Source organism: Protobothrops mucrosquamatus, unplaced genomic scaffold (assembly GCF_001527695.2).
Source record: "Protobothrops mucrosquamatus isolate PMUCROS unplaced genomic scaffold, P.Mucros_1.0 scaffold602, whole genome shotgun sequence".
NCBI classification, from domain to species: Eukaryota; Metazoa; Chordata; class Lepidosauria; order Squamata; family Viperidae; genus Protobothrops; species Protobothrops mucrosquamatus.
Genome location: NW_015386901.1, coordinates 372,150 through 384,752, shown reverse-complemented (window position 1 = coordinate 384,752; position 12,603 = coordinate 372,150). Strand labels below are relative to the sequence as shown.

Here is a 12,603-nt window from a genome sequence, read left to right as displayed (position 1 = left end):
GTTTAATATGTTGTCCACAAGGACATTAGATCCTTCTCACAAATTTATTTAAACCAGGTACTTATTTTATACATGTACATCTGATTTTTCCTACCTAAGTGCAGAAATCTACATCACTTGTTACTAAACTGCATTTTCCTGGATAAGGTCCATTGTACAAGCCTAATAAGAGCCCTTGGAACCCAGATCCTGTCTTCAAAGGTTTTAACAATCCTCCACCCACCCCCATCCCCCTGTTTGCTTTCATCTGCAAATGTATTGAGCATCTCTTCTATCCCATCATATAAGTCATGTATAAAAATGTTGAATATTCTGGGCCCAGGACAGAATTCTGAGATATCCCATTCCATGTATATTTCCCTGTAGACATACATCCATTAAGCCCCATGCATTATTGATGAAACTTCTTGTAATTACTTGAATATCAACATACCTTCTTCTTGCCTAAACAGTGTCTAATACTTTATTATTTCTTATAGAACCATAAATAATAAGTAAGGGTATTAGGAAAAATTCATTCTGTAGTATTGCTATAAATTCATGACATAACAGTTTTCAACTCCTTTTAATCAAAGAACTTCTATGGATTGGCCATCACACCATCTTTCTATTACTTGATAAAGGTAAGATCTAGATAGTTGGGTTTTTCTCCACCTCCTCCTCTGAAGCAGTTTATTTTTCTGTGGAAATAAAAAAGGAATCAAATAATTTTTATAATTTATAATTTTATAATATATAATTATAGTATAAGTAATACTATTACTTATTACTGATAGCTTTTTTTCAAATTCATAAATTTGTTGCTTTGAATGGCTTATCTTGACTGTTAAAAGGAATCCTGCACTCTTTTAGTCCAACCTATATCATTCCAGACAAGTGGTTATCCAGTCTCTTCTTAAAAGCCTCCAGTGATGAAGCACCTACAACTTCTGATGGCAAACAATTCCACTGGTTAATTGTTCTCATTGTTAGGAATTTTCTCCTTAGTTCTAGGTTGCTTCTCTCCTTGATTAGTTTCCATCCTTTGTTTCTTGTCTTGCCTTCTGGTGCTTTGGAAAATAGACTGACCCCCCCTCGTCTTCGTGGCTGCCACTAAAATTTTGGAACACTGCTATCATGCCACCCCTAGTCCTTTTTTTCACTAGGCTAGACAAACTCAATTCCTGCAACCATTTTTCATATATTTTAGCCTCCAGCCCCCTAATCATCTTTGTTGCTCTTTTCTGCACTCTTCCCAGAGTCTCTATATCATTTTTATGGGGGACATGGGAATATGGGGTTGTTGGTAGGACAGGAGAATATACCATGCAGGGAGCTGCTGAGGAGAGAGGGGATGGTGTTGCCTTGCTCACTTTAACCAAATTGTGGTCTTCTTAAAACCTGGAACAACTAAAGCATTGGTCTCAGGAAACCCCTTTCATAAAAATGGCAATAAGTACAATTCATTACTAACCTGTACAATCCATAGTTTACAACATTTACAAAAATAGGAAGCTGTTGCAGTACATAAAGGTTGTCACCATTGTGGGTACTAGCATTGCAGAACATGTGAAGTTAAAAAAAGTGGTTATTTTCTGTTCAAGCATGACCTCTTGCAGAATCCTAGTTGAGAAAGACCTAGTTGAGGAAATCTGGATTCTGGAGGAAAAAAAAGATGTCCCAGGCATTCAGGGGTCAGTCTTTTCCTGCTCCCTGTGTCTAGCTCTATAGGTTCAGTGGCTTTCAGAGTCACTTTAGCTCAGCCTCCTTACAAGAATAGGCTATCTGAAAGGACCATGACATTAATAGGTCAGCTTGTTGAAATTGACATTTATCATGATGTTCAGATGTTTGTTGGGCTGGTATTTTTTTTAATCCAATGCATTTTGAATTCTGATTGCATCTGATGGATTTTACCATACACACACACTATTTTTTTAATTTATGATGAAAGCTTTATCATCTTCTGTGCTTTGTGAGAATTGCTCACAATGGCAAGCAGTAGCATTAGAAATAAGCTCTACGTTATTGCAGTTTTCATGTTGCTTTTGACTGAAGGTAATATTGAAAATCTGTCCTCCTTTTGTGTATGCATAGAGATACATAGTTGCAAATGTGTGTTCTTTTCACTCACCTGTACAACATTTACAGGGCATAATCTTGGAAACATGTTTTTGCAAAGCGTTTATATTGCTTTATGGGGAGAATAATGAAAAGTGATGAGTGAGCTCAAGTAGGGATTTAAATCCAGTTGAGCATATATGGGAGTGCGTTTGTTTCATAAGAGGGATTTTCTTTTTTAATTTAAAGCTTTGAGAATCCACTCAAAGAAAAGAGATGAATGAGATGGAATGATATTTTGGCATGTGCATAGAGGATGTTTCTAAAATGGACTCTGAGTTTTGACCAAGCAAATGTGCTTGTTAGGGGCAGCTAAAATACATTGAAATGAGAAGTGCTATAATATCACATAGTAAAAGAATAAGATGTTGGGGCGCTAAAGAAATATCAAAATTGAGTGTGTGGTGTTTCATTTACTTTGTATATAAAAAAGGTGTTGTTTTCCCAGTGATGACAAATGAAACTGACTACTCACATTAGGACTGCTGTTGAAAACCACCTGGAAACTAAATTGGTGTAGAATGCTGCAACCTGCTTGCTAGTGGCCAGCATTCTTCAATACAGTACATACAGTATACTGCAGGCTCTGAATGTAGTGTCAGTGGCGGCGGGTGTTGTTTATTGGCTCGGTCTTTTCCTGGCTATTGCCAGGACAAGTCCCTGCAGTTTTCTTGACAAGATTTTTGGAAATTGCCATTGACTTCTTCCTAGGGTTAAGAGAGAGCAACTGGCCTAAATTCTTGCCATGTAATCCTTTGCCTTGCCATATCTCTTTTCTATTCTTCATTTGTTCTTTCTTGTACACCATTCTCCATTATTCAGTAAGCCTTTATGGTATACTAGCTTCAGTACATCTTCTTTACTGTCCTTCAGATATTGAAGAAGAAAATGCCCTATTTTCTTCTTCAGCTATCTGGTTCACTTGCAACATGCCCACCTATTTTCTCCACTGAGTTTGGACTTTAAGATTTTCTTCACTCTCATGATATATTCACTTCTAACCTTGGTGCAGTGGTTAGAATGCAGCATTGCAGGCTAACTCTGCCACAGCCAGGCGTTCTATCCTGACCGACTCAAGGTTGACTTGGCCTTCCATCCCTCCGAGGTCGGTAAAACGAGTACCCAGATTGTTGGGGGCAACATGCTGACTCTGTAAATCACCTAGAGAGGGCTGAAAAGCACTATGAAGTGGCATATAAGTCTAAATGCTATTGCAATTCTTCTTGATTTCAGTATTTTTGATGTTGTCCTCCAGAATCTTGATGATATTTCCATAAGGTATCTTGGTTCCTTTAGTTTTCATGTTTTTCCCTGGTTGATGGTAAGGGAGGAAATATTTTTTTCAGTCCGAACTCCATTGAATATTTTGGCTGTATATCCAATTTTGAACAGTAAGTCCCTTTATTTTTCCATAAAGCTACAGATCTTCCATGTAAAGAGTATTGGATAGCCTGGCAGGTGTTTTTGATGTTTAATAGCTATGGCCTGACCTTTCAGCATTGTTGATAGAGGAATCAGTGCAATGGCAACCAGTAGTGGTGAGACTGAGTTTGAAAAAAACAAATCATATACATTAATTAATTAAATTATGGTTTCATAAAAATATTTAGCATTTGGATAGATACAACTTAAAACCAAAAAGTACAGTCAAAAATGTGGATGGGGTGCAAGTTAATCTAAAATAGGATCTCCATATTTTAGCAAAGCATGCTATAAAATTACATCAGTTGTTAGAAATAAGATTTATACAGATGACAATAAAACATAGTATTTTATTGCAACATACCAATATAGTAATAGAGATCTGCATTCCTTATAGAATATAAAATTCTCTTTATAAAATACAAGGTTGTTTTGATACCATTCCTGTATATGGGAAATATTTTTAAAAAAGTGATGAAAGTGATACAAAGGAAGATTTTGTTTAATAAATTTAGCTTAAAAGCAGTCTTGATGGAGAGTAAACTGCATTAGTTTGGTAGTTCATGTATTTATAAACCAATTTGTCCAGTGCTGATCTTAAATACTGAAGCACTCCATGTTTTCGCAGTATTGTAGTTAGTCACCAGATGGTGCCAAAACAACACTTTTAGATATCTAAACTCTGACATAACCATTATTCTGTTCATGCCAGTGTTCTTTGATTTAGCTTCTTTATGCATTATTCAAAAGGAAATTCTGTGATGGTGTTCGAATGAATTTTAGCTAAACAACAAGTGAAAATATGACTTTGAAATCTTGTGTAGGTAACAAGTCAAATGATGCAGAGGACACCAAATATGGGCAACAAACTAAATATTTATTCTTTAAAGAAAAATACAATATTAAGTATATATTTCAAAAACTCCAATATTATTGTATGTGTGTAAAAATGTTGTAGCTTTGGAATATATTTTAAGAAGAAAACAGGAAGAACAAATTGCCTTAGTATACACACTGAATGAAATCCAATATCACGTTAGAGTTCTGGCAATGGATTTTTCTTCTACCCGCTTTCCTGAAATCCTGGCCCTTTGCTCTGAAGGGTTCACAGAGAGAGTAGACAGTGTAGCTACAATGATGTGTAATAATTTTTATTTTGCATTTGTGTAGTCCAGTCACTATGTCATCCAGATGTGTGCTGATCATTATAGAGAACATATTGATTACATTTTTTCACCACTGTTACAAAATACATCTCACACCGAAGAGTTACAGCTACGGTAATAGCTTTTTGTTGTTTTTTTCTCCCCTTTCTCTAAGCACGCATATCTTTGATGACCATACAAATGGATTTATAGATCTGTAGGAAACTTTTTTTTTTTGTGAAATGTTTTCTCAAAGCTATTTTAATTCCATAGGTCAATTTTTGATGCCACATATATTGTAATTTGAGGACATGTCTGACAGAGCAAACCAAGCAATCATATGCTTTAGGTATGGCATTGCCATTATATAAACTTTTCAATGGGACACTATATTAGACTTTGTTTACAAAATTCTCAACTAGCATGGCCTTTGAATAATAATTTTGAATAAGTTTTACGTAATAACAAAAGTTATTTATTCCATACAGTGGAACTGATTCCGATAAATATTTTCCACTTCACCTGTTTTATATATTTTAACTTACAGAGAATGCCAAATTCATCCTCAATTTGTTTTGCCATTTTAAAACAGATTAAAACCCAAATGATACACACTTTTTTCTTGTATTATTCCTAAAATTTATTTAAATGATTGTCTTCCACTTATTGAACTTTAAAGTTAAAATATATGTACTGAATTAATTCTAGAAACCTAAAGACTTAAAGTCTCTTAAAAGTCTAAACTGTTTGTTATTGTTTGTTTATCACTTGTATTCTAATGTGTGAAGTGCTTTATCTTTATTTCATTTCAATGATTTGCAGTATTATCTTCATCAGTATCTCTTTGCTGAGGGCAAGCCATGTTCCAAACACAAGATTCTGTAGTTGAATTTCTCAGACCAGATATATCAGTAGCTCAATACAGAAAATAATCCTTTGCTTCCAGCAGTTGAATGCCTTGAACGCAAAATAAATGTTGCCTGATCCTCTTTTCTGGGTGGTGAAGGAAAGCTTTCCACAGTGATTATAATAATTTAGTACAGATTTATCCTGCTCTTCCTCCAAAGAGCTCTGATTATAAATCTGAGTTCTCTACACCCTGCTTCCAATTAATCCTACTGTCAAGTAGAACTGGATCGAGATGAACTAAAAGTGTTATATGTAGATGAGGATGCTGGTCCTAGTTCAAAACTATTCAGTATCATGATTCCGCAACTGGATGTTTGAACCATCATTTGTAAAATTCCCAGTCTAGTTATTTAAGAATTGGAAGAATGATAATCCCAATAAACATGAAGGGATCAAGATGAGGAAGATTGCTCTGGAGACTGTCCCAAAGGTGTTTTTCCAAAAGGCAACAGAGCTTTCTTGTTCTTTTTTCTCTGAAAATTTTTCACTTGTCATCCAAGAAGCTTCTTCAGCTTAGTTCAGAACTGAAGAAGCTTCTTGAATGAGAAACAAAATATTTTCAAAGGAGAAAAGCCAAAAAAGTCCAGTTGCCTTTTGGAAAAAGCACCTTTGGGATAACCATGACAGAATGATTGAGACTCTCCACAGACATTTCGCTTTGGAGACTGCGAAATAATATATATAATAATTTTTATAACAGCATTCCATGATTTTAATATCCTGTGGAGTTTGTCATTCTCTGACGAGGAATCAAAAAATATGTACACACTTTTAAAATACAACAGCAAAGTATTCTTATAATTTATTATCAAGCCTGTAAATATCTGCTCTTTGATAGTCAGTTTTCCTGATCCTTTTTTTGTGATTCAGTTCAGTTCTTAATGTTTATAATATCTTAGAACCACAAGAAAAGAAATTAAAAGAGATGGTATACTTTCCAGTTAGATTTAGTTGTATCCACTGAAAAAAAGTCAAAATGTCTTAAGTCCCAAGTTTCGTCCTTCCCATGTTTTATTCCACCTTAAGCATTACCCAGGATCAAAAGATTGCCATCTGTGATTGCTGGTATGTTGCTGGAAGCATGTGTAATTGATAACTGTAATCAAGAATAGTTAACCCTCCTTCTCTCTCCCACCCCCATCCCTGCCTCAGTTCACATGGGCAGGTTTACCTATGCGGTTTGGAAATAAATCATGGTAAGCCTGTAAAATCTTGGCTTAAGAGGGGATGAAATTAATACATATTTTTATAAATGTGCCCTTCTATTCACAATATCATCCAGTTTCATGGGAGAGTTTTCAAATTTGTGCGGCAATAAATGTAATTACTTTGGAGCACGGTATACTTTTCATCAAAAGTTATGAAAGTTCCTGCTCAGTATTATATTTTTCCTGCTAGTAATTGGGTGAAATAATTAACATTTCTATATTGTATTTGCTACTGTGCATTTTGATATACCAGTTGCATGTTATGCATGTTTTGCTGAATAGAGTAAAAAATTGCATTTCTAGATGAGTATTTTAAAATAATCTACATTCTTTGCTTGAAAGTATGGTCCATTTGTTCTAATGTTTCACATTTGAAAAATTGGAAGAGTCAGTATGATGCAATTAGGAAATTTAATATAAGTTTTATAAAGATATATAATGGAAATATAAACAATGTGTATTTCCATTGAAACAGTCCCCTGTTCTTCTATTTTATCATTCTATTAATGTTTATTATGAACTTTATTTAATTTGTCATGAATAATAAAATAACATGTTTAGATTGAATAACTTCATTATTTAGATTTAGAATAACATGTCATTTTTATAAAATCAAGTGGCTTGGATTTTTGTTTACTGGTTTTGTTTTGTTTTTAAAGCATTCACAACTATGGCAATAGTGATGTGAGGATAAAAGGACCTTATTGTGAGGAATAGTGATTTGATTATTATTATTTTTTGCTACTGCTACTGTGTTAATCTGTGTTATTTAAAAGACAGAATGTATTTTTGAAAGCATTATCAGCTGTGTTCAGAAATAATTGACAATATGCTGAGAGAAATTACTTGAAAGGTGATTCCTTTTAGACTTCCTAAAGAAAATCTTAGGACAAATTTTCTGTGCAATGGTTTTAATGCTGCCGTGTGGGCTCTTTTTATTCATCATAATTCAACAAAAGTAATCTGGGTTTTAGCAGTCTAGAGCAATTTTAAATGTGATACTAGAAACTGCTTTTTGTAAATTGTAGCACAAGGTAGCTTGTAGAAAAAGGATTTTCTGAAACATAGTAAATGCTTTGATTAATGCTGAGTTCACTTTTTAATTAGCAATTTGGAAGGGCAAAAGCTAAACAAAGCAAAACAGGCAATATAAATTAATTAAATTAATGACAAATGGCTAATTATTTCAATAACTTGTAAAAGTTAATTTTTCATGTCCTTTTTTTTTTACAAGGATAAAATGCAAGGTACATGGATCATGTTCCTTGGGTATCTTCTTAAGTAATCTTAGCTATTGAGAAGAATTTCGTACACACACAAACACACACAAATTATTTTTTAAAAAACAAGATTTTAGTTTTTTCATGCATCTCTGTGATTTTATATACATTTGTTCAGAGGCAGTTTATATTATTTTATATTGTATTAGTGTATTGTAATATTTTGTACTACAGCATTTATACTGTAAAATATTTAACAATAAATACTTCTTTGTCAATAGAAGCAATTGTACGCAAGTTGTATTTTCAGTAAATGGATAAAATTGAGTCCAGTTGCCTCTGACCCATAAAACTTGAAGGGCTGGTTCTTTTCTATGAACAGAAATGCCATTGTTTTCTTTCTTGTGCATTCAGCCTGAAAGTTTGCACTAGTAGGTGAAAAGGAATTCATCTTCTCTTAGCCAATCCCCTCTTCTGGATTTCTGTGTTAATCTTTTTAAATAAGATTCAGCTCTGATCCTTATTTCAGTTCCCTTTTGCATCTGCCTCTGTCTAAAGCTGTAGAGGCATTTGAAGGCATCTCAGCAGCGGATAACTGATAGTCCTGCCATGTAAGTTTGCATTTTGTGTTTGTAACTTCAGCTATTAAGGCTGGCCTTCAGTGATGCTGTGATTCGGATAGCTTTCAGAGGAGACTTGGTTAGCTTTTGAAGGAGATAGTGATGGGAGTTATTGCAGAGACTACGAAGAAGTAGTTGATTCTATCCTAACTTAGGAAAGCCATGTTTAATTTTATATTGGGGGAATGCTGTAATATAAATATAAGTTACATTTGTATAACCTTGTTATGTGGATGCGTACTGCCTTTTTGGAGTGACAGGCATGTTATTGCTGCAGATGAAGAGCTGCTATTAACATTAGAGTTACCTACAATTACAGAACTATAGTTCAAAATTCTAAATGCATCAATGAGAAACTCAGTTATTAAATGTTCTGATGAAAAGGGACCTGTGCTTGTCACAATCATGTCATCCTGGCTTTTAGATAGTGGCCTAAATCTATAAAATAATACAACTTGAATTTAGTTAATGATTGCCTGCTGTTGTTTTGTTCTTTTCAAAGATTGTATTTATTTCATCTAGAGATCTATATTTCTTCGATCTGTTTTATTTTAACTACAACTACATACTTGATGTGTTCCAAATACAATGTTCATTTAGAAATAGTATGAAAGTTATGTAGCCCAAGATATTCCAAAGCAGGATGTAGTGTTGTCAGATTTGTTCACAAATCTTACTGAAATAAGGCCATCTACACAAGTGAAAGTATTCTAAACAGGTGACATTCACATGAGTTTGGTGTTTCGTATTCAGGTTGTGAAGAATAGAAATATATCACATATATTTAAATTTGGGAATACACACAAACAAACACACAATCTTGCCAAGTTTCTCTTTTAGATAATGGTTGGTGCATTTTTGTCTCTAAGAGAACTCTGTTTTTATCAACCTTTGGTTTTTGTTGCTCATTTTTTTCATCAGTTATTAAAATAAAAGATATGTTCTATGCTTTTTATTTTACAGCATTACCAGTGAAGCAGGAGCCTCCATATATAGTGTTAGTCCAGAAGCTTGTAAAGAGATGCCTGATTTAGATCCTAACCTACGAAGTGCAGGTAACTATTGCTTATATTTTTACTCCTTTCAGAAACAGAATATATGTGTGTTGTAACCATTAAAAGAGTGACTTGAGCTTTAGACATAGAGATATTCTCCTTTTGTGAGTATTTACTGAATATGAAATTCTGAACTAACACTTTTATAAAGCCATACAAATAAATTATAGGTGGAATAATTTCTTTTGTTTACAGATCTTGACTACATTTGTTGGCTAATCCAACATATGCTTGGGAGAAAAATCTCATTGTTTACATGCTGTTACATGCCATTTACATATAGCAAAATGTATCTAATCCTATTATACATAGCATAGCATATCTTCTCTCTCCCGTTGTAAAGGACTTAAGTACACAATATTTTTATTAGACTTTATTTTATTATATCTGCTTCTTAAATGGGAATAACTAGAATAGGGAAATTAATAGAGGAAGGATGAATGATGAGTGATACATTTTTCTTTCTGTTTTAATAAGGACACTTGAGACCCACATACTTTTATAATAATAGAAATTTTCAGTCTTCCATTCTTTTTTTTATTTGCTTCCTTTGAAATTTTGGCAGATTTAAATCAGAAAAAATAGACAGTACAGAATGAGCTGAGGCATAAATGAGCTGTAGGTTTTATAAACCAATTTCAACTTGAGTAAAGAAAGTTTTGTAGGACTCTCTCCTTTACATAAGCACTGTAATTTTTTCTTAGTATTTCCACTGGCAGTCAGAAACATACGTGAGCTTACATAATGTTATTGAAAATGTGGTTGGAACTCTGTATCTTTGAAGTTTTGCAATTTGTTTCTACATTTTTCATGATATGTTTCTAGATCTATCTTTTTCAGCAGTTTCTAAACTGGAAATTTATATATAAACATTATTTTAAGCCATAAAATATTTCTCATCCAGTATGTAAGTAAGAAGCTATTTAATTCCCTTCTAAATCAAGATGCTATTAACCTTTTGGTTTTGATTCTCTATTCTAACCCTAAGTTCTCTTCTGGTCAACTATATTATTTTTCTTTTATATATGTTTTTATTAAATATTTTAATTTTAAACAATCCATGAATGAATGAGGCATTACTTCATAACAGAGGCAAAAATGGAAGATGCCTGCTATGACCTCTGTTGTCAGAGAGATTGGAAAGAAGTCCAGAAGTTACGTTTAGCATGCTTTTCCTGCCTTCTTATGTATTGAGCTGTAATGAACATGCATACCTGGCTGAATTGGCTTGCAGATATGTGAATATTTTAATCACAGATACAGACTTCATCGTGTTTTTTAATTAAAACTGAATAAATATAGAATATATTAGAATGTATGAGTTATTTAGTTCTATTGATTTATCTCTCTTCAGGAAGATTTCATAAATGGAACTTAGGGAGTTTAAGGTCAAAATACCCGTTTACTTCTGCTGCCAGATAAACTGATGCACTCAAACTATTTGAGTGCTTCGTATTATTAGTGATCTAGAAGGTCCTGCTTTGGTCCCCGTTTCCTCTGTTTCTGTAGTTCAAACCTAATAGCTGGCTAGGAATCCAGATAACAGGTGTAATGTGCTGTGCCTCTATACCATGAACATTAAAGTTCGAATGCTTCTTGTAACGATTAGGGATATGCAAGTATGGTGGAAGAAGGGTCTTGCCTTTGCTCCTTCACCAAGGAAATAGCACATGCCTTATCTAGGCAGAGCTGAATGCCGACCGAAGATAAACAGACAAATTCTATGACCCAAGAAGCCTGGAGACACCATTTTAATGATGGGAGACTTGTGAGAAGAGGTAGATGAAAGAAAGGATGAATAATTAATAGTTGTAGAAAACTGGCTTGAAAATTATTATTTAGTAAAAGGTACAGTACGTCCCATATTTTTTTGTTCACAGATTTGTAAATTTCTGAAAGAGAATGAAATGTCCACTAATTTGCAATCATATAGATGAGTGTGCTGTAATCCCAAGCAACTGTTATATGAGAGTAGCAAATATGGGAATTTCTTCCTACATCATTTCTGAAATCTTAATTAGCATCTTTCTTCCAGATGCTGGTGATGTGTTAGTGATTCCAAACTGCTCTTACTTGAAAATAAAATAGTCATTTTTTTAATCTGGAAGTAGTTAATAAGTAGGTATAAACAAAGGCATCCCTAATGGACTGTTTTAATTTAGTTGGATTAATTACCCTGAAGCACCATTTTCTTTCTTTCTTTCTTTCTTTCTTTCTTTCTTTCTTTCTTTCTTTCTTTCTTTCTTTCTTTCTTTCTTTCTTTCTTTCTTTCTTCCCTCCCTCCTTCCCCTCCCTCCCTCCCTCCTTTTTTCTTTTTCCTTTTTTCGGGGGGAGAAAGGAACAGAACCAGTGGAAAGATTAGATGTAAACCACATTCTTAAAATCCCGGCCTAATTCAGAAAGGTAAAAAACCCACAGTACTCAGAAAAATCATAGACTTGGGGAAAGTCTTGAGCATTTTTTTGTCCAGTCTCCTGCATTCCCTGAATTATTCTTTAAAGACAAGGAGAAGTTCACTTTCTTGATAGGAATTTGGGTCTCTTTTCAAATTGCTATTACCAAGATCCTAACATTTCAACCAAGATCTTTCCTCCTTTGATTAATATCATTAGTTGTAGTTCTGCTTTTTTAAAGAGTGAGATATATCTACTCAGATCCTGGAGGTAAAGATACAAATAATGGGTAACTCTTCAGCTATTTGATGAATGCTGTTTTGTCTGTCTTCAGGGTTCCCCTTTTCATGCAAAACATAGTTGGTGCCTTCAACCGGTTCCTATAGGATTTGTTTTCCATATCTCAGACAATATTAAATTATATATTCTACCTATATTCCATGTCACCTATGCTGCAGTTTTCAGCATAAGAAAATGAAAACATTATTTCCATCTTTTAAAAAATCGTGTTTTCATTTAACACAGTCTAAA

The 12,603-nt window shown here is 33.7% G+C and overlaps 1 protein-coding gene across 1 annotated transcript in view; it reads left to right on the top strand.

The window, feature by feature from the left end:
* Positions 1-12,603, top strand: part of LOC107288867 (S1 RNA-binding domain-containing protein 1) — a 90,092-nt gene that overhangs the window by 46,597 nt on the left and 30,892 nt on the right. Inside the window, exon 15 of the mRNA XM_029284442.1 lies at positions 9,588-9,679. Coding sequence (XP_029140275.1) covers positions 9,588-9,679 — 92 coding nt within the window. The remainder of the gene's footprint in view (positions 1-9,587; positions 9,680-12,603) is intronic.